At 41.3% G+C, this 22,601-nt stretch overlaps 1 protein-coding gene across 6 annotated transcripts in view; it reads right to left on the bottom strand.

The window, feature by feature from the left end:
• KALRN (kalirin RhoGEF kinase) overlaps window positions 1-22,601 on the bottom strand; it is a 450,273-nt gene that overhangs the window by 172,524 nt on the left and 255,148 nt on the right. For all 6 annotated transcript variants that reach the window (XM_042877581.1, XM_042877574.1, XM_042877573.1 and 3 more), the window contains one exon: window positions 7,444-7,635. In XM_042877581.1, coding sequence (XP_042733515.1) covers window positions 7,444-7,635 — 192 coding nt within the window. The remainder of the gene's footprint in view (window positions 1-7,443; window positions 7,636-22,601) is intronic.

Genomic DNA, 22,601 nt, shown 5'->3' on the forward strand with positions numbered 1-22,601 from the left:
TCCAAACTCCTCTGCTTGAGAGCGCAATGTGCTGCCAGGATACCAAAGCTCTCTCCATTCTTAGCTTCATAATCCTGCGTGAAGAAACCTGGCTTCTGGACAAGAAATGGACAGTAAAGACGGAAACCCTGCACCATCCCAGCTATCCTGGTTCTTTGAACTCAGCTCTGCTAGCACTACAGACAAGATTTAACACTGCAGAGAAACCACCCATGAAGCAGTGGCTGGTGAGTTCATTTTGGTCCAAGTCACAAGACTGTGCTCTGGAGCTGGGAGAGGAATTTGCTCCTATTTCTTGCTTCATGGCAATTTCTTGCTTCATGGTAATAACCCAGAGTCAACTTTTATAGTTCACACAAAAATGTTTTTTATTATACTAGTAGAGCCCTCTTATAGCCCCAATTATCAGAATCATAATGGCAGGCTGGCAACTACAGGAACACACCTATCTTCTCTGAGGGATCTGTCTTCCAAGCCAAGGACAACACATATACATAGACATTACCAGGATGTGACCAAACTTCACTGATTCACCTCCCAGATCCTAAGAGGTATAAATTTAATGTTTGATATTTTTCAGCCCTGCCATGAGAGAAGGAACAGGCATTTTCACAGTCTGCTTTTGTATGCTGCTTTAGAAACCTCAGCTAGGATTTTCATACAATTGAAGGAATAAAATGTGCAGTTTTTCAACAAGATGTGTTCTTCGTTCTAACCATGAAAAATGTTGGGATGTGAGATGCCCAGTCTATGTGTATCATATATGCAGAGAGTTAGTTTGGGTCATTCTAGCATTTTATGCTTTCATTGTTTTAAAATCTGGCCCTAACATAAGAAAAGCACCAAAATCATTGACCAGGAGGGCAGTTAAACAATGAAGTACATACTTCATTGGCAAATACTTTGTAGGAGCCATGCTCAGAATGACATCTTTTCAGAGCTTCTAGAAGTTGCCAGCAGGTGGAATTGCTAAACTGATTATCCTCTTCATCACAAGTCTGCATTATCTGATGGGCAGTTGCTCTGAAAAGTCAGTATTAGCACTTAAAGTCAAACAACCAATTATTAAGTTCAGTAACATTAAATGTGAATCCTGGGTCAATTTACAATGAATGTCAGGATTATACAATGTACTCCAGATCCACTGTCACGTTTACTCCATGATTAACTTTGATTCATTCTGTCAACTCTTCCAACTAGAGTCAACAGCTGCCCAGCGAGTCTCCTGCTTCCTGACATGACACAAGAGCCAAGCCCAGTCAAAATTAGTGACCAGCACTAAAATAATCTCCTAATCATGATATACAATCAAAGCAGAGAGAATTTAATTTCACAGCCCTTGATTATCAAGGAAAATTAGGTTCACAGTCCTTGCAGTAACTCCCACAACTCACTTGAGGAGCCCCAGTGACATCTGTGGGGTGACCAAGGTGACCTGTTGAACACAAATAATTCAGGTCTACATAGGATGCTGCTGGATACTTTTTTGTCCAGACATTTCTTCTCAGTTTCTCATGGCCTTATCAGACAAGCTGTTCAGAGTGAAACTTTCCACACCAGGTATCTGCTTTAGGCTGAACTTGATGAATTTTGAGGTCAAAGATCCAGAATGAGAGGAAGGCGTAAGAAAGAGTAATTTTGCCTGTGTTGAATAGGAGTCTTGTTTCTGCTTCATGAGATGCTCCAGGCACTCAATGCTTCTAACCAAGGGTTTGAAATGTTGCAGGGTTGTGCTTGATGTCAAGAACAAGTATTATGTCACCCCTGTAAAAATCTGCCCAAATTTGGTCACTTAAAACACCCTTGCCAAATTCCAGTTGGAACATGTTCAGTAAGAACCTGCTAAGAGTTTGGCAGTTCAACTTTTTCAACATGAAGTATTTTCTGATTGTGCTTATCTCCCCATAGTTGGTGAGCCAGGTAGTGCTGGCAGGCTCCACCTGGAACTGCAAGCACTGAGCTCTGCTCCTACTGCTCCTCTGGCCTCCCAAGGGTCAGCATCACACAGGACCTGAACCTGCCTCTGCTTCTTCTACTGCTGTTAGCTGCTGTCTTGCAGGACTCCAGGCACAAAGGTGGGAACATGAAACCCACTGAAAAATGAGAATTTTAGAGGTAGTAAGATGTGCTTTTCACACCTTGAGGAGCTATGAGGGTTTCACATGACTGCTTCGTAGTTCAGGTGAGACTCATGTTCTATAAATTGATCTAAAACAAAATGTTGACAGTGTCCTTTCATGTCTACATTTTTATATGTGGAATGGTAATGTTTCCCTCAGAACCATAAGTATAAAGCTGTGAGACCAATGTAAAATACTAAGATTCAGACAAAGAATTACAAGATGTTATTATTTGCATTGTGATTCAGGGTGTGGTCTTATCACATCTGCACATTTTTCTCCAGGAGACTCAAAAACTGTTCTCTGGAACATCAAGTATCCCACCACTAATTGATTCAGATCTGAAATAAGAACCTGAATTCAATCACCCTTAATCCTGAGAGATGTGACTCAGGTACAAGTCTGTTGAATGCATTTATCCCACTGACAATAATTTATAACTTTACCCTGCCATACTGATAATTGGATTTGATTCCCAAGGTAGCAAGTTTCTGCTCACGCTGTCAGGAATGCCTTGGCCCAAAAAAGAAAGAAAATGTCGACTATAAACTAAGAGAGCATAATGAGTGCTGCAGGACAGTGGGACATGACAACTCTTATAAAAATGACAATATGAAATTTACATCACTCATAAGTTATGATACTAACAGTCACTAAGGGGACAGCTCTACATTTGTGTCACTAAAATGTTTTTGCCATATCAGAAAGTCATCATTTCAGACTACTGCACGTATTCATGACAATTAAAATAACCCAAACAATCAAAACCATCCTGAATTATTGGTTTGCTTAATTGATAGTCATTTTCATATTCCTTCAGCTGAATGTCACTGCTTAGCATGAAGAGTCCTCTCTCTTATGATGCTCTGACATGAAATGAACAGTGATTCGAGTCTGTTGGGGGTACAAAAACATCCTCACAATTCTAATTTTAATTGCTCATGGGGTGTCTGGATTTAAATTTAACTCAGTGCTATGTGCTGCCCTGAAGAAATTATAGCAAGGAAGATTTCAGAAAGAAACATTCATTTGTTAAGAGAGCTTTTCAGAAATGGGAAAAGCGAAAAGTTTCTCAGATTCTTGGAATGCTGGTTGTCACATGTGGGGATGCAGAGGTGGGCAGAGTACAGGGGAAAGTGTGAGAAGCTCACAGCCCATGCACTCAGTCACATCTGGGAACCACTGCATCACAAGTGTAATTCATCTGTGCTGGGAAGACATGTTTGTTGCAGGAAGATATTTAGAATATTTCTGTAAAGACCATGTCAGTAAGACTGATTTTTTCTACTTAACTCTCCCTTTCACCAGTTCTGTCTCAGTAGATTAATATATCAAGAAATAATGAGTATTTGGGAAACGTAGATGAAAAATACAGCCAGTCTGTAGTTTCTTGCATTTTTGCCAAAAAACACTAAACCAACTGTTTATTAATTTCCAAGGACATAAGAGAAGCAGTTGCAAATCGTTTAAGGAATGGTTTTCTTTAAGAATTACAAATGTTGAAATGAATAATGATGGTTATATTAAGTAATTAATAATGCCTTGTTGAATAATACCAAATGTCAGGTGTTAAACATACCAGCATGCCAATCAAACTGTTCTCTCCTTGCCTCAGGACACTCCCAGGTGAAGGGTTTAGATGGGCAGAATACAGTGCAGTATCAGGCCAGTGCTGCAGGTCAAAGGCAAGGTTAATCAGTGAGGTATGTGTTGGCACTCCAACTGGAATACCTCCTGGTAAAACAGCAGCGATGGATCTCAGATGTTCCCCTATTTTACTGCTGCAGCAAAAGGATTTCTTGCCTTGACATCTGCTAGAATTTAAATCTGACTCCAAACCATTCCTTTAACTCAACTATAAACTGCTGTTGACTCAAAGGGAATTTCGCTTGATGAATTCTACTTTTAAAACTGGAGTCTAATGCTATCTAAAATGCTACCTAGTACAGTGGATTTATTTTTATGCAGTTTCAAAAAATGAGCATGGATGGTGCAGATCTGGCCTGCACAAGTGAATAAAGCTAGAACCTGCACCCTGCCCAGCCCAGCCCTGCAGGCTGGGAGTTCTCATCATAGCTGAGCGCATCTCCTAGTCAGAGCCCAGGGAGAAATAAGTGAGGTCAACTGGTGTGAAACAGAAAAAGAATATAATACTATCAGAGGCAAAGTGGAAAAGGAAGGATGTTTGTATTTCTTCATTTTTAAGGAATTCTATTATCTGCTTTTCATGTTGACGAATGAAAATGACATCGGTTAAATTGCCATTTTACAATGTACATGAAGGTCCAAGCAAGGCCAGGTAATGAGTCATTTCTACAACAGCCAATCTGTTGCTGTAAAAAAGACAAGCACAGATCCAAATGTGCTCTAAGACTCTCTTGTAACGGTTTGCCCTTTTCGCCAGGTCTCTCCATCAGCCTTCAATGACCTCACTTTGTCTGTGGGGATCCCCACAGCTGGCAGACAAATACTAAAACCACAGCAATCTCCTCACATTATTTTTGGCTGAGGTTTTGGACTGTGTGACTTTCACCAGTGCTCTCAAGATGCACGAATGCATCACTGAAGGAGGCAGGTAGTGACACACAATGAAAAATAGTGAATATGCCAAAAAACAGAGTGCTTGGCCTTCCCATGAGTGGAAGGGATGAAGATGTGAAAACTTCCCTTCTCTTGCAGAGCTACTGTGCCTCCTCCCACACTGGAGGAGCTGCTGGAAAGCACAATAATTTTTGCAGCCTCTTTGCACCCAACCCAACAGCTGTTATCTGGCTAGGTGAATGTAGACCTCTGGGTCTAGCCTGACTTTGCTCATGTCCCACTTTTATGCCACAGCTTGCCCATCTGTCTCTCTGTAGTGAAAGAGCTTAGGTACCCAGAGGAATCTGTTCAGTCCAGAACTCCCTAAATGATTGCAGATACTTACTGGGCTTTCCAAAGATAGATCACAGTGTCCATCTGTCCAATGGGTGAATGACAATGAGGAAGAGATTTAGGGCTCACTCTCAGTACGTAGTAAACAGCACTGATGCTGTTACAAAAGACTGGATTTGTTACCAGATTAAAAATGTTGGCATTTTTATACATCTGCATTTTTATATACCAGAAGAGGGCTCACTGAAACGAGGTGAGTAAGGCTGGCTAGTTCCATTCTGGTTGAAGAACAGCAGAGGTGAGTGTACTGCACAGCAATCCAAAACCATACAGAGAAGCTCTAGTTCCTAAACCCACATTAGGCAAGTCAGTACCAGTAATCATCAGAAGAAATTTAAATGATAGAAAACATTACATTAATAGCTTCCTAGAGTCTTGTCTATTTTAGTGTTACTAGTCACCAGCTGCATAGGTGAAGCGAGGTTAATCACAGTAGGAAACTGTTATGAAATAATTTGACTGAGGAAATAACTAATTAAGTTTCCCCTGTGGCAAACCCGTGTAGCTGCAAGTGTGTGAACTATCTGGGAAACAATAGCACTATTCACAAGCTTAAAGTAACTAGTTTTGGGGTTTTTTTATGCATAACAGAAGCAGAACAATCATTCTAAGATGCTATGAAAATGTATACCTTCATGTATCAATAGCTTTAACAGGCATAGTGCTGCTTTCTCCCCCTCCACCAATCTATTACCACCTGTCATGGTTTTATGATTTTTGGTCATCAGTATTCCACACCATAACATCATGTAATGCACTGGGGGTGGGGTTTGATATCTGCCGAATGTTCGTCTGTCGGAGAAGAACTACATTTCCCCAGGAGACTTTGCGGTCAGCAAGGGGATATAACTCCAAGCAAGGTCACCTGATTCTTCTTCTTCGCCTGCTCTTCGCTGTCTGCGCTTCGCTATCTGCGCTTCGCCGCCTGCGCTTCGCCATCTGCACTTCGCCGTCTGTACTTCAGTCACTCAACTGGACTGCACTTCTCACCCCAGCACTGTGGTGAGGTCTATACAATTCAAACAGACTCTCTCTCTCTCTCTCTCTCTCATTGTATTTTACTAACACTATATTTAGTAAAATCATTTGTTCCACCTCAGATCAGTGCTGTTGTTTTCAAGTATTTTGGGGTCCCCTGCTTCCCCTTTCCCAGAGGCGCGGATCCGCAGATCCCTCCGCCCTGCTGGTCACGGAACTGGGCCGGACCAGCCCATAAACCGTTGACACCACCAAACCATTGTGTTTATACAATGTTTGATGAGCAGAAGTGCTGAATGTGTTAATGATGAACACTGGTCTGGACAAGAATAAGGAAAAGAAGCACTCCCAAATATACCCATTCTAATGACACTGGTCATTCTAATGACATTGGTCAATAGTAGGGTATATTTGGGAGTGCTTCTAAAACTGGTCATTAGAATGACAGAAGACACTGACATTAATGACACTGGTCATCAGAATGGGCATATACGGACTGGACACTTTTAAGATACTATTCAATAAACACAGAAGGAACACATGTGTATACACCCTCTATTTAAGGGTGCTCCCTAACACACTGAAGCTGGCTGCATGCAACTCATTTGAAACTTGTAAATCAACAAACAAAGCGTAAAGCTTTCGGATTCTGAGAGCATCTTTCTGATTTAATGTACTGCTGCAAACAGATGCTACAGGGCATGAAAACAACCATTCTAACTAATTCCATCTCAGCAGAAAGCCTGTCTTTAAAAGTCACTCATCACTGAATGGCCTTTGGTCTGCAGAAAAAATGTGAAGTATGCTTTAATTACATCCCCAGTGGCCTCCCATCTGACGGCCTGTCCACTGTATCTCTGGTGAGACGGCCTTATCTCTGGGTATTTTTCAATTATACTAAACTGCATTTATTCAGGTCCTCACTGATTCACCGTATTAATATGTGGTAGTTTGCTCTTTACCCGTAATTTTGAAAAGCGAAATCTGTCTCATTAAAAAATGTAAGACTTCCAGTAACACTTAATAATAATGGCTACATTAATTAACATTACATTAAAAGGAGTCTCTCTAAGGATACCTATCACACTACGAGCATGTGTGCAGTGTGAACATCAACTGATGTGCCTATAAGCAAATTTCTGCTTTGTAACAATACATTCTAGTTGTGAATTAAGCACCATTTGATTCGTTTGTTATTCTGTCCCTTTTTAGTGTAATATACTGTTTATATTTTTTCATTCACATCTTGTTTTCTGTTTAAAACAGCTCATCATATGCATCAAGCAAACCACTGGAAGTCTGGCATGACAAAGACACTTTTTCTGTCACCTGGGTTTTTAGTTTGTGCCCAGAGTCAGCCTCCTGAAGCACAGTGCAAAACACAGAAAAAATTCCCTCATGCACATCTTACCTCTTTGGTGTGGGTATGGAAGGAGACTGACATGTCCAAGAGAAGCTTCCTCTGTTCCACTCTCCGGACGAAGTCCTGAATCCGCACTTCCAGATGCCGGGCTGCTTTATAGATCTCTTCAGGGTCACATTCCCCAGTCTGAGCCAACTGCTCTGCAGCCTCTAAAAGCTTGTCTGCATTGGTGTACGTATTCTACCAGAAAACAAAGCAAGAAACAGAGTATGAGTAATACAACTGTGGCAAGTAAACCCCTTACTTTCAAAGGCACAAGAGCAAGTGATTAATAGAGCTTTAAAACAATAGGAGTAATTCCTACTGGCGTTGACATCTGCGGAAGGAGAATGTATAAAGCCATGGAGACTAATCCTTGAGTAGGCATGAAATAATTTCTTGTTTGAAACACACCACCCCAGCCCAGTCCTTCCAGGCACAGCAGCAGGACTGTGCACTTGTTTATTTCCAAGTCCCCTGGAATTTCTCAATGATAATGTAACGAAGCAAGGGGATCTTATCCCCAGAAGCCAACAGTGCCTCACGTGACGCTTGGCTACAAGCTCCATGCCAAGGTCTCCCAACAGCTATCACGTTACAGCACGAAATCATCTTCGCCAGATATCTCAGTCTCAAAAAGCATTTCCCTCTCAGCAGCTTTCATGAGATAACTTGCAAGACTTCCTTCATGTTCCTTCTATATTTTTCCACTTGTCTGTTGTTGTGCATCATATCTTTAAATTGAGTGTCTCTTTGATTACCTTCCAGCTACACATGTGCAATGCTCAGATTGCTTTGTGCGACATCATTTCCAGTCTGCCTGAGCCATGTACCTGCCCTCTATTACATAAGAATTTGAACACTTCACCATTCTCAGTAGGTTTACCTCATAGCCACTGCCTTTAAAATATTTACAGAGTGAAATGAAGAACGCAGAAACCACATGATGTACCCAAGACATGCTAGACTGGAGGAAGAAGTGAATTCTATTGTATCAAACACAGCTCAGCTTTAAAATTATCTGATTAACCCTCCCCTCTCTCTTTCATGCTTGCAGAAAACAACACTGAATACACCCAAGCATCTCATAAACAACAGCAGAAATGTAACAAGAGTGCAGATCATCTTCTCCATTGCCAGGTGTTAAACACAGTCAGTTCTTGCTGTCACCAAAAAGGTTTCTTCACACAAATTGAGGCCAATACCTCTGTGGTGGTTAATACTTAATAAGGAGAGACAAAGATATCAGCTTAAGGGAGTTTCCAGTGCTGGGTGGGATTTTCAGCAGTGCTCAGCCTTGCCCTCCAACTGCTCCCACTGGGAATTTTAATCTCCCTTTCAATAGAAGCAGAATTTTAGCACTTTCCTTTTTGGAATCCTACTGAGAATTTGCCTCAATTTAAAAATGCATTAACTCAAAATTTATACTTAAAATAAATTTCAGAACTGTGGACACACATGTACTTCTGAGCATTAAAGGAACACTGTCAAACTAAGAGCCAAAAATCAAGTCCTGTTGTTCTTACAGAGATAACACCTTGCTGCAGTCAATAGCTGTTACTCAAGAAAATATTGAATATGAAAATGAAATTGCTGGCCTCCAACTGTTTAATTGGGAAAAATATTTCCAGTTATAAAAAGCAGAAAGAAAACAGCTCATTCACTGTTCATTTTCCCAGTTTCTGAGGGCTGACTATAAATACATGGTATTTGCATTTCTCCTTTTGGACTGTGAAGAACATATTCTAGACAGTTTTGTTACCAACAGTAAATTTTTATTCCCTCGCTTTTAGGTCACTGCTATAATGGGTAGGCTGTTAACAGTGGCAAAACTTTTATGTTTTAATAACCATTTTTGGAAACCTCTTCAGCTGAGAATTTGTAAAAAAAATTCCATTTACTATAATCTGAGTTAGGGTCCACTTTCACTTAACAGCATCCTTTCTGAATGATCCTCTTCCAGTAATATTTGGAGCAAATGCCAAAACTTGCACTATTTGTCAAAGTCTACTCTGCTTTTGGCTTTTTCACACATTACCACTGCAACAGCTTAAATATAAGTTCAGTTCCTTAGGGAGAAGGCTGTCCCTTGCTTTTCTGCATAACATTTAGTTTTCTTTTAAACAAATTCACTCTCTTATGGCACAGATTTGAGAGACAAACATCTCTGTGGAAGCGCCGTACCAACTGATGATTCCAGTAGCTCCTTTTCAACTCAGAATATTCTATGATTCTATGACAAACTTTCTGTATTTATCTAGCACCTACCACACTTATTCTAAACTCAGCTGAAAACTACTGAGACTTCACTGACTCCAACATGTGAGTTGAAGTGTGGTGATTTCACTAATATAATGACGAGATATAAGCATCCTGGATGGTGAAAAAGGTAGAGGCAGAGCTCCAGATTTTTGGGAAAAATAAAGACAGTGCAGATTAGCCTCAAGGCTCTGGCCACAATACACAGACACTAAATGATGCAGTGGTTCTGCAGTAGTTCCTTTATATCACACATTCGCCAAAGGCAAATGGAATTTTCTACCAGGAAGCAAGCTGGATGTGGATGGAGATGCATACTGTGTTTCCCTAGGGAACTGCCAGGCATTGTTTACACATGGCAATGCATCTGCAAAGCATTCATACCTAATTTTGGCCAAAATTACTACAGCTTGGAACACTCCTGTAGTGGACAAGAACTCTCAGCATATTTGGAGTTTGGTGGAATCTTAGCCCACCTTCTTTCCTGTGTTTCTCCACTTGATTCCCAGCTAAGTCTCTGGGTTTTAAAAACAGGTGTAGTTAACCTTAGAAAAAGCACTAATAACTTCATCCCTGCCCTTCCAGAAGGAAGGGTTGGTGCTGAGAGATTTCCAGCTCAGTGGTGCAGATTCAAGAGGCTTAGATACACTTCAGATAAACAACCACAGCTGGGAGTTAACCACAATTGCCTTGACCTCCTGGGCTTGATGTACTCATGAAAGGACTGTCATCTATTGTCAGATGAGATATAAAGATGGAACATGCCAAATAAGCTAGAGGTTAGTTATGTGGTTTTTGTTTTTCTGTTTTTGTTTCTGCTTATTTGCTTCAAGTGCACATAAATAATATCAGAAGTTTTATGCATATCAAACATTTTAATATACAACTATTTCTTATAGGAGCTGTATTAAAACTACATTAAATTTGAGAGCTTAATCCTAGTTGGTAGGATAATTCTGCACTACTTGCCTGCTTCATGCTTTCATGTTTACATCCTGAGCTCCCTGTGTTGCTAGACCTTCAAGTTTCAGAATGGAAACAGCTATAGTATGTGATATTCATTTTAGGTAGAACTGGAAGGCTTTAATCTCTCTTCTGCTTCTTGCAAATAAAAAACATAACTGTGGGAAAGAAATGGACCAACAAAACCCCATCACAATCCTGACCACAATTCCGAGGTGCTTGCCAGCTCATTTACTTAAGATGGAAAAAGAGACAAAAATGGTGAAGGGCTCAGAACAAATTGTACCTCTGGTGCACACAGGAGAGTAAGTTGCACTCCTACCCACAAAAACCACAGCATGATTCACACTCACAAAATGATCATTATGGACCTGACTCTGCATTTCTTCTTTATCCTTATAAACTATTGTTATTCTTAATTATTAAGTTCAGTCACTGCTATCAGATTCTCTGCTCAGGCCACTGTTAAAAGTTGTTCCAATTTTCTGTTTAGGTTAAAGGATGTCAGAGACAGGCTTTTGTTGGGGAATTAGATCTTTAGTAATTTGATATTTTAAAACTGAACTGAGTGACCACTGTGAAACATTCCTTTGATAAATAAATCTGGGTTTAGAGAAGCATCCATCTTTGTCAAAATCCCTCCTCCCTCAAGAGGGCAAAGGCTAAGTGCATATGGTGATCTAATGTAAGATGTGCTTTTATTCAGTTTGAGTTTCACGTAATCAAATAAAGACCAATGTTCTTCCTTGTCTTCTATTGCTCTAATTCAAAACAGACCTACTAGGAACCACAGTTGCAGAAATTAAAGGCAGAATATCTCTCTGAGCTTGTTTGCCACTTGCTTTATTAGGACAGGGCTGTTTCCTACTATATACTAGAATGGATACTTTAGACTTTTTTTCAAAACCACCCAGATTAATGAGGTTTCCATCACCAACTTTAGCAGACTGGTCTTGCCTTAAACATGACAACTGATCTCAATCTTCTTTTATTATAACTCTAACGAGTGCCTCAGCTGAGTTTATGAATACAAGCATGTACAAATTTGTGTCCGGATATCAACATCTTTACAATTTCAACAAAATTACTTCTATTCACAGAACTGCAGCCTAATTGCCTACATACTCAAGGCATGAGACCTCCCAGAAAGCCACCTACACTTCAGCACAGCATAGAAACCCCCCACCTCCATCCTTGAAGCCTGTTGCAAAATCCTTCTGCATCTTCTATCACGCTGTGTGATCAAGGAGATTTGACACTACTTTAAATGATTTTTCCTCAAACGTTTTCAGGCTGAGCACCTGTACCTGCTGATCCATTCTTACTCTTCACACCGATATTAGAAGCTTAGCTCCTATCAGGAACAACTACAGATATGGGAAAAGCAAAGTTTGCTTCCATTTTAGATGGCTAGGAGGCCAAATCTAATACCACACTGATGCTAATTACTACTTTACTCCTCCAGTAGTTCTTTTCTTCCTAGACGTTATTTAAGTGTAAGGGGTTTTTCAGCATGAATGAGAAAGAACCTGTTCCCAGAAAGCAATATGTCACACACCATCCTCACTAACTATCACCAAGAATCAAATACTTTTCCTTGTATTATTATTTTTTATTTATTATTTTCCCTGAGGGTATACATACAAACTGAGACAAATTTACTACTTGAATTCAAAATAACGATATTGACACATTACATCAAATGATGAAACATAGATAGAAGGTCTAAAAATTACCTAACACCTTTAAACAATTAAGAAAGATTAGAATTAGCAGTTGGAAATAAATCAGCCACAAGAATTCTTCTTTTGTCCTATTTCATATTAAGGGCTTACATTATATTAAAAAAAAAATGTTGCTTATGGTAAATTTTATTCACTTACTGTTAATCCTAATCAGGAGTGCAGTCACACATCAGGTATAGAAAGTTATTACTACAATCATACTAACACATTCTGATGTGATCTCAGCTATTACTCAATGAAATGCAAGCGAAGCACATAGCAAAATAGTGTTTTAAATGCCATCGAGTATCACACATCATATTCAACCTCAGTAAATATGTAAAGCCAGTGGTTATACCTCTCTTTGACACTTTATATAAAAAGGCTGTTTACTTGATATGAAAGCGCTTTTTGTGCTGACAGGGGCATGAATAGGAAATACAACAGATAGGTAGGAGACACCAATAAATATCGTTACGAATATTTTCCTCTTTTCCTACCATCCTACTGATGTTCTGGGAGAACCGTATCTGAACTGCATATTAAAGTGAGATGATGAAATGCTCCCCTTGCTGTTACAATATTTTATGGATTGAAGGATGTACAAGAATGAGGGAAGATATCTGACATTGATGATTATTGGCCAGGTTTTGCCTTAGCATTTGATCCTTGATAATATCCAAAGGAAAAATCTGAACCTTTGTCTTTGAGAACATTCCTGCACAGGCACAGGTACATGGGAGTGAGGACATTCCTGCAAGGGCAGCAGAACAATGAAAGCAACATAGCAAATGACACTGTAAACTAGTTGTGGGGTCAGACATGAAATCAAATAAGTTTTAACAATATCTGATATTATTTAGCATTATGCAGCACCATGAGGGAACCAGTAGAACAGTATTATTACTGCAAAATGACTGAATTGAGTAATTAGGGGAGCATATGAATGAGAGATGCTGAAGTGATCATAAAGTAACAGAGGCTTTCCAGAGGTGAGAAAAGCATTTTCTTCTGCACAGATGCAAAGAAAGCTGAAAAAGGTAAACCATCAGCAGCGAAATGCAGTGTTTTGAAAGCTATTCTGATGATAAACATCATCAGTAAGCCTAAAGGGTCCACAGCAAAGCCCCATTACTTCTATGTGATAGCAGCAAAAAGGAAAAGAGATTGGAGAAAAGACATGTGTGGCACCCACAGGTGAGCAGCAAGCTGGGAGAGTACAGGATTGTTTTCCACCCCAGCAGCTCAGCTCATGCCTCTTCTGAGCCCTGCAGACATGAGTGCAATCACGACAGCTTAATCAAGTCCTGCCAGTCTTCTGAGTTGAAATAACTTCAGGCATTCTGGGTTTAATATCGTGTTCACAATTTGGAGATTTCAAAGAAACAGGGATGGCAGTATTAAATGGCTTTAGACTGTCAGCAGCACTGGGAAAAGTCAGTACCAAATACAACTGGCAGCGCTGCTGTCATGAAAACGGAGGCAGAACAAAGCTTTGAGGGGACATGAATTTAGTAAACTGCCCTTTGTTTCCAGCACCTTGGCTTTTATGAAACCTGCTTTAAATAAGATACCAAGGCATTTCTTCCCCCAGAGCCAGTGCCCATGTCTTAGCTGTGCCCCTCTTTCCACTGATGTAAAGATCGGTTGTAACATCTTTCCTGAAGTACACCTTGGGCAAGGTGGGCTTGTTTACAGAACATGATCATGTTTAACATGAGAAAATATAGCAAAACTTTGTCTTGAATTCCTCAGAGCTTTCAGTTTAAAAGTTCCTGAAGAGCCAAATGTGGAGACCAGGCAGGCTGGACACAGCACAGTCTTATACAAGCATCACCTAACAGCTCTATTTTTTTGTTTTACTTTTATCTGTTAGTATGTGACAAACATATTACTACATGCAACACAGGCCACTGTGAAAAGGCACAGGAATTCATCACAGGATCTGATGCTTTGCAACAAACTCTATTTTTCCACAAGTTAAAAGCTGCCTCTGAAAAGCAAACTGATATTTCTGAAGAACATAAGCAGGAAAAACATGCAGAAGGGTGTGCCACAGCCTTTCTACAGGGTCACTGCACTGCTGCTGTCTCAGGAGGGATGCTAATTAAAGTTTTGCTGCTGCTCCTTTGAAACACAGGTTGTCTCCTGACAGGTTATGCTGCATCAGTGGGAGAGGAGTGGGGATGCTCTGAGGGAGGGCACCACATCCTGTGATGCTGCTGAGCTGGTGCTTCAGGCCAGCACTGCCTGCATGCTCCCTAGACCCAGAAAGAAGCAGAGTGTCCATTGGTGCTCCCCTGGGTCCTTTCTGCTTGCCCACGCAAATCTGGCTTGTAGCAAAGATTAGAAAATTGGTCTTTCGACCCATAGGAAACCTCACACTTTGGTACACTGCCTGCTGGAGATGGAACATGATGAGAAGAAAATGTCAGCACCTCTGTTTTGTCGACAATTTGGACATTTCCATTTGGCACAAAGGAAAGGTTCCCTGTGAGCAGGACTGGTAACACAGCACCTGCCCATCACTCAGATAACCTCAGTCCCCCTTCCCTGCTCTCTCGGGCTCGGCTGATATGATGGCAAATGCCCCTCTACTATTTACAAGAGCAAGGCAGCCTCCCCAGATTCAATTACCACTGAAGGAACTTCATCTCTGTGTTCCAGCTCAGCATCCTTAGGAGTGGGTCAGAGGGATGGTCCCCTGGATTCCAAATCTCACATCAACATTAATTCAGCTCTCCCTCATGGTTTACACATTTGAATTTGTTTCAAGTGAGTAGAAACTGTTCTCTGAATCTTAGCAGATTTATAAACCTATTTTTCACCACTCTCATTTCCATGACACAGATTGTCCGTACAGCTTACCCACCAAATTACTTCTTCAGAGATGCTATGAGAGCAAAATGGACCAAGGGCTTTGTCCTCCCTAAAACTTTCAAAGATGAAAATCTTTTGTAACAAACAGCTAGTGTTTGTAAAGAGGGAAAATAAAAGCAGCTTTCACTCTGTTGGAGGAAATAAACTTTCTTTTTTCCACTTAAACATTCATACATTCATACATTTTAGAATAGTTTCAGTCAGGACTAGCATCTTTCATGCTCATCAGAAGGAATTCATAGGGGGTGCATTTCAAAAATGTGTTCCTCTGAATGAAATTCAACTCAGGTTATCTATAATCAGAACAGAGATTTAGAAATAGAGCATTTTTGATTTCTGACTATTTGCAGGCCACACACGATTCAGCTATATCCCCACCAGAAATCTCAATGCTATAACATTGTATTGATTTCTGGTATGTAGCAGATCTCCAGGAACACAGCAGCCATATGAGATATTGCCTCTGTAGTCAACATCTGCCAATTTATTTCTACTATTAAAAATTCGGCCAAATCCTGAAATCTTTCTAATGAATTCTTTATTTAATGTTGCCAAACCATTCCCTCTCCCCATCCAATCCCCCTTCCTCTAAAAATCAAGCCTCCACACCATGAGATGGGCCAATATACAAGACAAAAACAAAAAAACAGAGAACTGTCTTTTGATCTTTGCCTGCTCTTCTGGAGCCCCAGCGTGCCAGACCCCAAGGAGCAGGACTTGGGCACCCACTCCCACTCTGGATGCCAAGCAGGGGCAAGCAGCAGCTCCCCCCTCCCTTCACTATTCCCAGTCCCTCATAATCTCCTTATTTCATGTCCATGTCCTAGCACACAAATCGGATTCTGCTTCGTGCTCTGATATGCCATCTCTTGTCCCACATTTACATGCTGCTGTAAGAAAACTAAATTTGCAATGGTTAAATGACCCAGTGACCCAGTTACCAGCTGCAGAGGGGAGCATACACACCACTGAGCTGACTGACATTTCTGCACTGGCATGGCCACACAGCCCAGGCTGTGCTGGGGGTTTCCTCCTCTCCTGCTAGCAGTCACCACATCACAGAATCATTTGAGTGAAAAGGCACCCTTAAAGGCCACCTGGTTCAAACCCCTGCAATGAAAAGGGACACTTTCAGCTCCATCAGTGCACAGAGACCTATCCAGCCTGATCTTGGACATCTCCAGGGACAGGGCATCCACCACCTGTTCCTGTGCTTCACTAAAATTGTAAGAAATGAAATTGTACAAGAGTTCTCTCCCCTCATAGTATCTATTTCTAAGTCAATATGGTGAGCACTGAACTCCACTTTGGTGTGTGGGCATTGACAAACCCAAATTCTCATCCTTGCCATGGGAAAAACAGCCACCAAAAAGCTGTCAGGTTGACACACGTAACACGATGGCTGCACTTTCAGTTCCCTGACAGGAATGAGTCACAAACACCTTTTATTCAGTACAGAGCTAATATCACATCGGGGGAGGCAAAAACAGGCTGTGTTCTCCTTTCTCTGCTTAGTTCCAAATCACACTCATGTCACAAGGAGTTACCTATGCTGCCTGGAAAAAATAACCTTGATGCACTGAACAAAACACTTTAATAAAGCAGGCTGCTTCCTAATAGAGCGTGCACTCATTGTTCTGCAGCACAAACTCATTTCTATTGTGTCAGCTGCATGCTAATGCAGGCAACCACATCAGGCAGACACGTGTGCACATCTACTGACAGGTCAGGCACACCTCCCGTCTCCGTTCCTCTGGCTTTTCACAAATTCTGCAATTTTTCTCTCCCATCCAAGCTCCATTTGAAATGCAGTGACACAACAAGTTTGATTCTGCTTGTTTTTCTCATGTCAATCTCAAAGTTTCCCTCCCTCCCTCAGCAAAGGCTGGGACATGAGAGGAACCTGGACTTTTGCATGTGGCTGTGCTCTGAAGTAGACTCGAAGAAAAGATGCCCAAATGTCTCAAACCATATGTCATTTTGATGGTGACACAAGCCAGACCTTTCTTGGGGCTTGGCTATGCAAAGCCTGACCTTGCAGGCTGCGCTTATGGAGGCAAATATTACTGACTCAATTACATGCACTGAACCAACAAGTGAATTATTTATATACACATTAGGATTTTTGCCTCTGTTCACGTGTTATTCGAAAGGCCTCTGTAAACCCACTAATGTCACCTTACTCATATACAGGAGAAACTGTGATTTGAACTTTATAGTAGGGCAACAAATTTTAAAAATAGGTTTATATGCAACAAAATGTTGGTAAAATACTGAGATAAAACATTTGGAATGGTCCCATAATGCAAGTGTTGCTTTTAGACAACTCAAATGCTTGATATCATAGAATCACAGAATCATAGAATGGCCTGGGTTGAAAAGGACCACAATGATCATCCAGTTTCAACCCTCTGCTATGTGCAGGTCACCAACCACCAGACCAGGATGCCCAGGGCCACATCCAGCCTGGTCTTGAAAGCCTTCAGGGATGGGGAACAGCCTCCTTGGGCAACCTGTTCCAGTGCTTCACCACCCTTTGCGTGAAAAACTTCCTCCTAATATCTAAACCTAAACCTCCCCTGTCTTAGTTTAAAACCATTCCCCCTTGTCCTATCACTATCCATCCTTGTAAACAGGCATTCCCCTTCCTGTGCCTCCTTCAGGTATTGGAAGGCATGATGAGGACTCCCTGAAGCCTTCTCCAAGCTAAACAAACCCAGTTCCCTCAACCTTTCCTCATAGGAGAGGTGCTTCAGCCCTCTGATATGAGGAATAAGGGGACATCAAGGATTTAATAAGTAATACTAGGTGGTACGAGCCCATTAATGCTGCCAAATTCTTTTGTAAGCATGGCTCTGAAGGATTTGTGGCTCTGGGGAGTTGTACAATAAGTTCCTTTTAGCACAAAAGGTACAGCAGGAGACAACGCAGCTGATGCTTGTTGATGAATTAACAGGCTGCCCAGGGAGGTGGTGGAGTCACCATTTCAAGAAACATGTAGATGTGGTGCATAGTGACATGGTGTACGGGGCAGTTTCTCTGAAACTTGCAATGTGACACTGCTCTATATCTTGTGATCCATCAGTCCCGGTTAGTCTCTTTCCAGAATATTTGCATGGTGATAAGGAATACTTACCACCTGGCCTTAACAATTACCTTGCTTTGTTACTGAATTCAAATCTCTTTGATACTGACTTGACCTAAATGAAATTTCCTGTACCAAATACATGCAAAGCATCATGCTTGTGGTGAGCCGCAGCTGCTGTGGCTAATGCAGTGCTGTTCTCCCTGAGACACAACTGGCTGGCCCACAGGGCCACCTTGAATCCCCACCGCTATTAATGGCTGCAAGAAATGGATCTGAGAGTACCAGTCCACTTTCATTATCAACAAGACTTGGACATCGCTGCAATTAATCTTCCTGAATCAATAGGTAGAGTTTGATAGCACACTGGGCTGCCAGTAGGAAGAGCACATGGAAAAATTGTCAGAGGGGACCCAGAGCCTTCAGATGGCATTGGTTTTCACCAGCACACGCAGTTCAGTCAGATCAGCAGTGGTTCATTAAGTGTGTGCACTTCAGAGAAATTTACACCAGCAGACAGCTTTTGTCTCAGCTGTATACTTATTCAGTTGAAACATCAGTAAAACACTGAATGTATCTTTAGTTTTTATGTTGTATACTGCATCACTGTTCATTTTTTCCATTATTACCTGAACAAACAAATTCCAGAGTTCTTCAGGAAATGTTGGCCTTCTTTTCTGATTCCAATTGAGACAAACTCAAATACTCAGAACTCCCCACACAACTGAAATTTAATTTTCTAGAACTTCTAGAACTAAAAAAGACATATTTCTTAAATAGCTTCATTGTTCTGCCAGTCTGCCATGGGAACAGCAGCTTGCCTTTATAGAAAAACGAAAGGAACCTATTTTAAAGACACAAGAATAAACCTACCCAAATAAATCAGCCATAGGAAGTTAGCTCATGGCAACTGTCAAAAACAGATTACTACCAGTCCTTGAGATTTTGCAGGCTGTTTAAGGAAAAGATCCACTTGTCAGGTGATTTTGAAGGAGAAGAAATTAGAAAGGAAATCATCTGTAGCTTGAGGAGCAATGCATTGCGATGCAAATTCAGAGCCAAGCCATACTAAGCATAGCTCTCAAGCGATTGCCAGGAAGGTCTCTGTGCCTGGGTTCTCTAAAACCAGTTCCCCCTTGTTACTAGACCACGAAGTGCTAGCAGCCACCCATTCAATTGCACTATCCTAGTCCCGAGTCACCAGGACCTGCTAGGCTTTATGCAGAAAGTTACTCTATTGCTTCCATGGTGAACTATCTACCTCTCTAACTATGCTGGTGGAAGTTTTGAGATCCATACATCCTCACCCAGATAACCCCCACAGACAACCCATATTGAAACTCAGGCCAGCTACAAGACGCCACAATTTCTGGAGACCAGAACTGCTGCTCCACAGCACATAATTTGGTGTCATCTGCTGCCAGTGGGCATTTTTCCCTCTTTGTACTGAAATGAATATATTTGCATAAATGGAGAAAACAGGAAACTGTACGTTATAGCTTCAGAACTTGCTAATGACTGTGCAAAGGATGAAAAAGTTATATACGGAACTGACTTTTAGTTGTCTGTCTCAGTGTTTTGCTTCTTAGCACAACATTTGGCACTACTGAAACCACAGTTGCACTGCTAACTTTAAACACAGTTCTTACCAAATTTGTCTGCTTTCATCCTGTCCCAGTCTAATATTTGATTCTACATTTTATTTATGTCGCCCAAGAGAGAGAAACGCAATATGCCTGGTGAGGTATTTCACCCAACTACCAGCTAGGTCACAAAATTAAAAAGAAAAAAAGTGATAATAATAAAAAAACCACTCCGGGACAATGCTTCCTAAGTGCTCATTATCAGCCTGGGTACTAATTTATGCCTAGCTGGTTTACATTAGTACTGAACTTCATGCCAAACTTTAGAACAATGACATCCAACAGAGTTGGAATTAGTAAGGGAAAGCACTAGGTTTTTATCCTGAAGGCCAAACAAGTAGCTGTTTGCAATTCAGGGTTTGCCTGACTATTCCATTACCTCACTTGATTTTAAAGCAGTTCAAGAAAAACTACATTCAGCTGTGAGAACACAGAATATAATTTTTTTCTTACCTGCAATGAATATTCTTAATGAATCCACTGGATATTTCACATGATGAGCAATATAACCATACTTTTTTAACATGCTTACACTTAAGGGTCTTTTTATCTCCAGGAGCTTTTAGAAAACTCTGAACTGACCGCATCTTATGAACAGTTCAGTGGAGGAAGGGGAGACTCTAGACAGGAACACCAGAGCACATATTGCTTCTCAGATGAAGAATATTCCTCATTTTCCTTGGAGGTGATCAGGGCTGGGTTGGATGAAGCTCTGGGCAACCTGATCAGTGGGTGGCAATCCTGCCCAAAGCATGGGGGCTCGAGCTTGATGATCTTTAAGGTCCTTTCCAACCCAAGCCATTCTATGATTCTTTAGTTTTGATTTCCAGTAGAGGATACAGACCGCTGGCTTTCAGTATATCCTCTGAAATCTTTCCCTCATAGGAAATATATTTATTTCCCCAAGAATAGAAGAGCTGATTCTCAAAGGAATATTACATATCTACATGAGATCATCTTTGATGGTTCAAAACCTGTTTCCAGGTGTTTAATTATCATCCAAAGATTCTCTTGGAGGAAGGCAGGCACAGCTACCCAAGAACAGGTATGTACCTAAACTGAAGCTGTTTTAGCAGTGAGGCCAGAGCCAAGAGTTGCCTCTGGTCACACAGATAAGCTCCATGCCCTTTGATGCTCAGCCCAGCCTTCAGTCTACTTTCTCACTGTGTTTCATAATGAGAACGGCTCCATATATTTCAAACAGGCTATCCAGAACAAGTGCTTTGTCACACGCACAGTTGCAGAATCTACCTTGTAACCATCAGTGCCTTTGGTTTGCTGCAAAAAATAAATTAACTACTGCATGCAAGATGCACACAGGTACTAAATACAAAACCACATTAGCAGAGCTGAGGTCTCTTATGACGCACAGTGAGTGCCATCTGCAGGCTGCAGCACGTAGTGGTGGGCCTCCTCCTGCAGAATGCACGATGAACTGCTCTATTGAAAAGCTGCTAAACGCAGAAGTACTACAGAACCCTTTGCTGCGAAGCATTCAAATCCCAAAGCGCTCGGACTGGAAGCAGAGCATAGGGGTAACTGGAGCTGTTTCCCCATTGGCTTTCCACATTCTATGCCTGCAAAAATGCAGCTATGCCCTCAGTGCGCAGAGATGAGGCCATTGTAACCTCTGGTTCCAGGGAATGCCAGAAGGGAGAACAGTCTGCAGCCCCTCTTTCGCATACAGAGAAGGGGAGAAGGGTTTCCAACTCACAGAGCTCAACTCAATAGTGCTGAAGTGTTGAGGGATTTGGGGGTGCACTCTGTTAACATAATTTTTCCACTGGAAAGCACACTGGGCGAAAGGAATGAATAAGGGAAAGTTAGAGAGGCTAAAATGAAATTATATTTGGATTTACAACCATAATTGGGCAAACTACATCCATTTGATTTGCATAAAGCAATCCTAGACAAGCTGTAATTGCAGGAAGGGCAGTGTTTCTTTGGTTGCTATTTTGATACCCTCCTCATCAGCAATCAGTTTCCCTGTGCAGGAGGCACAGTGCCCACACACCTGGTGTGGTCAGGGTACAGCCCAAGAACAGCATCAGCACTGGCAAAGAAGCACTCACAGGTATATATATATAAGACACAAAACTCCCTCCCAGCAGCTCCAGCTTTCTAATCCAAATTAAAAAAAAAAACAAAAACCTTCCCCATCTGTGCCTGCCATGTAGAACAAACAGAGTAAAGAAATTGCCAGAGTGTTGTCTAAGCAGCAGTTCTGACAGAAGGGGACCCCACATTATATTTCCTATTGCCCACAATGAAGTGCTCTAAAATCACTGACATTTTCCAAGCATAGCTTTTCTGTGCAGGAAGGTGATCTATTTGGGCCATGCCTGATTGGATTGTTACATCCAGATTTATAAATCTGTGAAGATTCTAATCAGACAGAGAGGGAATGGGTTCCACCTCTCCATCTCGTGCCTTGGAAGGTCAGTCAATCAGCGCATTTCTCAGCACGGCAATCCCAGATACACTTCTCTTCTTTGCATGTAGCATTCAAAAACATGAACTTTTTGCCCGTGGTTGCAAATATCACAAAAACTCATGAAAATTGCTTCTAGCGTGACCTTTGCAAATGCCTTCCTCAAACAGCAGGAGATAAGA

The sequence above is a fragment of the Lagopus leucura genome, unplaced genomic scaffold, assembly GCF_019238085.1.
Source record: "Lagopus leucura isolate 7727_CA_CO unplaced genomic scaffold, USGS_WTPT01 Super-Scaffold_100019, whole genome shotgun sequence".
Lineage (NCBI taxonomy): Eukaryota > Metazoa > Chordata > Aves > Galliformes > Phasianidae > Lagopus > Lagopus leucura.